The 1,383-nt window shown below is 40.1% G+C and overlaps 1 protein-coding gene across 1 annotated transcript; it reads left to right on the top strand.

Moving 5' to 3' along the window:
* The first annotated feature begins 310 nt into the window (after nt 1-310).
* LOC135078740 (ommochrome-binding protein-like) lies at nt 311-1,042 on the top strand. The gene has a single exon (XM_063973297.1). It carries the CDS (start codon nt 311-313, stop codon nt 1,040-1,042), a length of 732 nt encoding a protein of 243 aa, XP_063829367.1.
* Nucleotides 1,043-1,383: the final 341 nt, after the last annotated feature.

The following is a 1,383-nucleotide window of genomic DNA, read 5'->3' as shown; positions in this document are numbered from 1 at the left end:
TGACACAATTCGGATTCGATAGTTGTTGTGTGAATTGGCCGACCTGGTGTGTAAGCATCTTTATCAAAACAAGGAGCAATTTTGTTGTTCCATTATTTTGTTGACAATATCCATTGGCAGTGCCCGCCCGACAATGAAAGAAGCAAACGGCGTTTAAAGATCGTTCAACCCACGAAACTTTACGATGAGATACTATCGCTTTTTCTGCACGTTTGTGATGGCCCAAGCTGTGACTTTTCCAAAGAAATTTTGTGACATACGAGCAGACGATCTGACAAAGCAATGCTATCTAAAAGAAACCCTAGTATCAATGGCACACAGTCCAAACCAGCTCGCAGTGGACAAATCTACGAACACATTATACTTCAGCTTCGATTTCGGCCAAGGGGAGTACATGCCAGCTGTCGTAAACATCGATCATAAAAAAATGACCGTATTAAGAGGAGTCAAGGATGCTTTTGCCGTGGCATACGATACGGAGTCCAAGGAGATGTACTTCGGTGGTAGCCATGGTATTTACAGGTACCACCCAGGGCAGAAGCAGTTGAGAAGGCTGGCGATGGAAAACCTGGATATTTGGTGGTTATTTGTTAAGAAAAGGATATACTTCATCAAATTCCCGAGTCTGAATGCTTATTACTATGATAACAGAACCATCAAGCATGTCTCACAGCTGAGTGCGAAGATGGTTCACCAGTTCGTGTTTGATAATGATGATAACGTGTTCTTCATCAACACCACGGGGTTGTATGGAATCAAGAAGGATAGTGATGAGGCGGTGTTGCTCCGGGACTATCCCAGGTTCCTTGGGATGGCCATGGATAACAAAGGCCAGATATACGTGTGCAGTGACGACGCCATATTTGTGGTGAGCAAGATGGTGCAGAAGGTGAAGCGAGTGGTGAACATACAGGGTGTGCTAGGCCTGACTTTTGACAGAAACAACAACATAATCTACTCGGACTCGCATGAAATCGTGCGTCTTCTTCAAGTGTCAAATGATAATTATTACGATACATTAAATAATCTGTCTCTGAAATAAAATAAAGTATATTTGAAACGGTTACTGCAACGTCGTAATACATGTACATGTGTTCCTATCTGCCTAAATACTCGTATGAATAAAGGAATGTAACAATAAGTTTTTATTTCCAATACGTTCTTTCTTAACGTGAGTACGTTTTGTATCGTTTTAGTTTCCATTAAATCGTCAGTTGACAATTCCAATATTTTAAATAGTTTCCTATTTCCCAATTTTGTGTAGGTTACTTGTAAAGCCAAACTTCCTATGTTCCTTAATTTCGTTAATACTTTCAACATTTTCCTTAAAATCACTCGAATACAAGTAACATCTGTGGTAAATCTATTAATTCTCACCCAATT

Source organism: Ostrinia nubilalis, chromosome 15, assembly GCF_963855985.1.
Source record: "Ostrinia nubilalis chromosome 15, ilOstNubi1.1, whole genome shotgun sequence".
NCBI lineage: Eukaryota > Metazoa > Arthropoda > Insecta > Lepidoptera > Crambidae > Ostrinia > Ostrinia nubilalis.
This window is presented reverse-complemented; position numbering and strand designations above follow the sequence as displayed.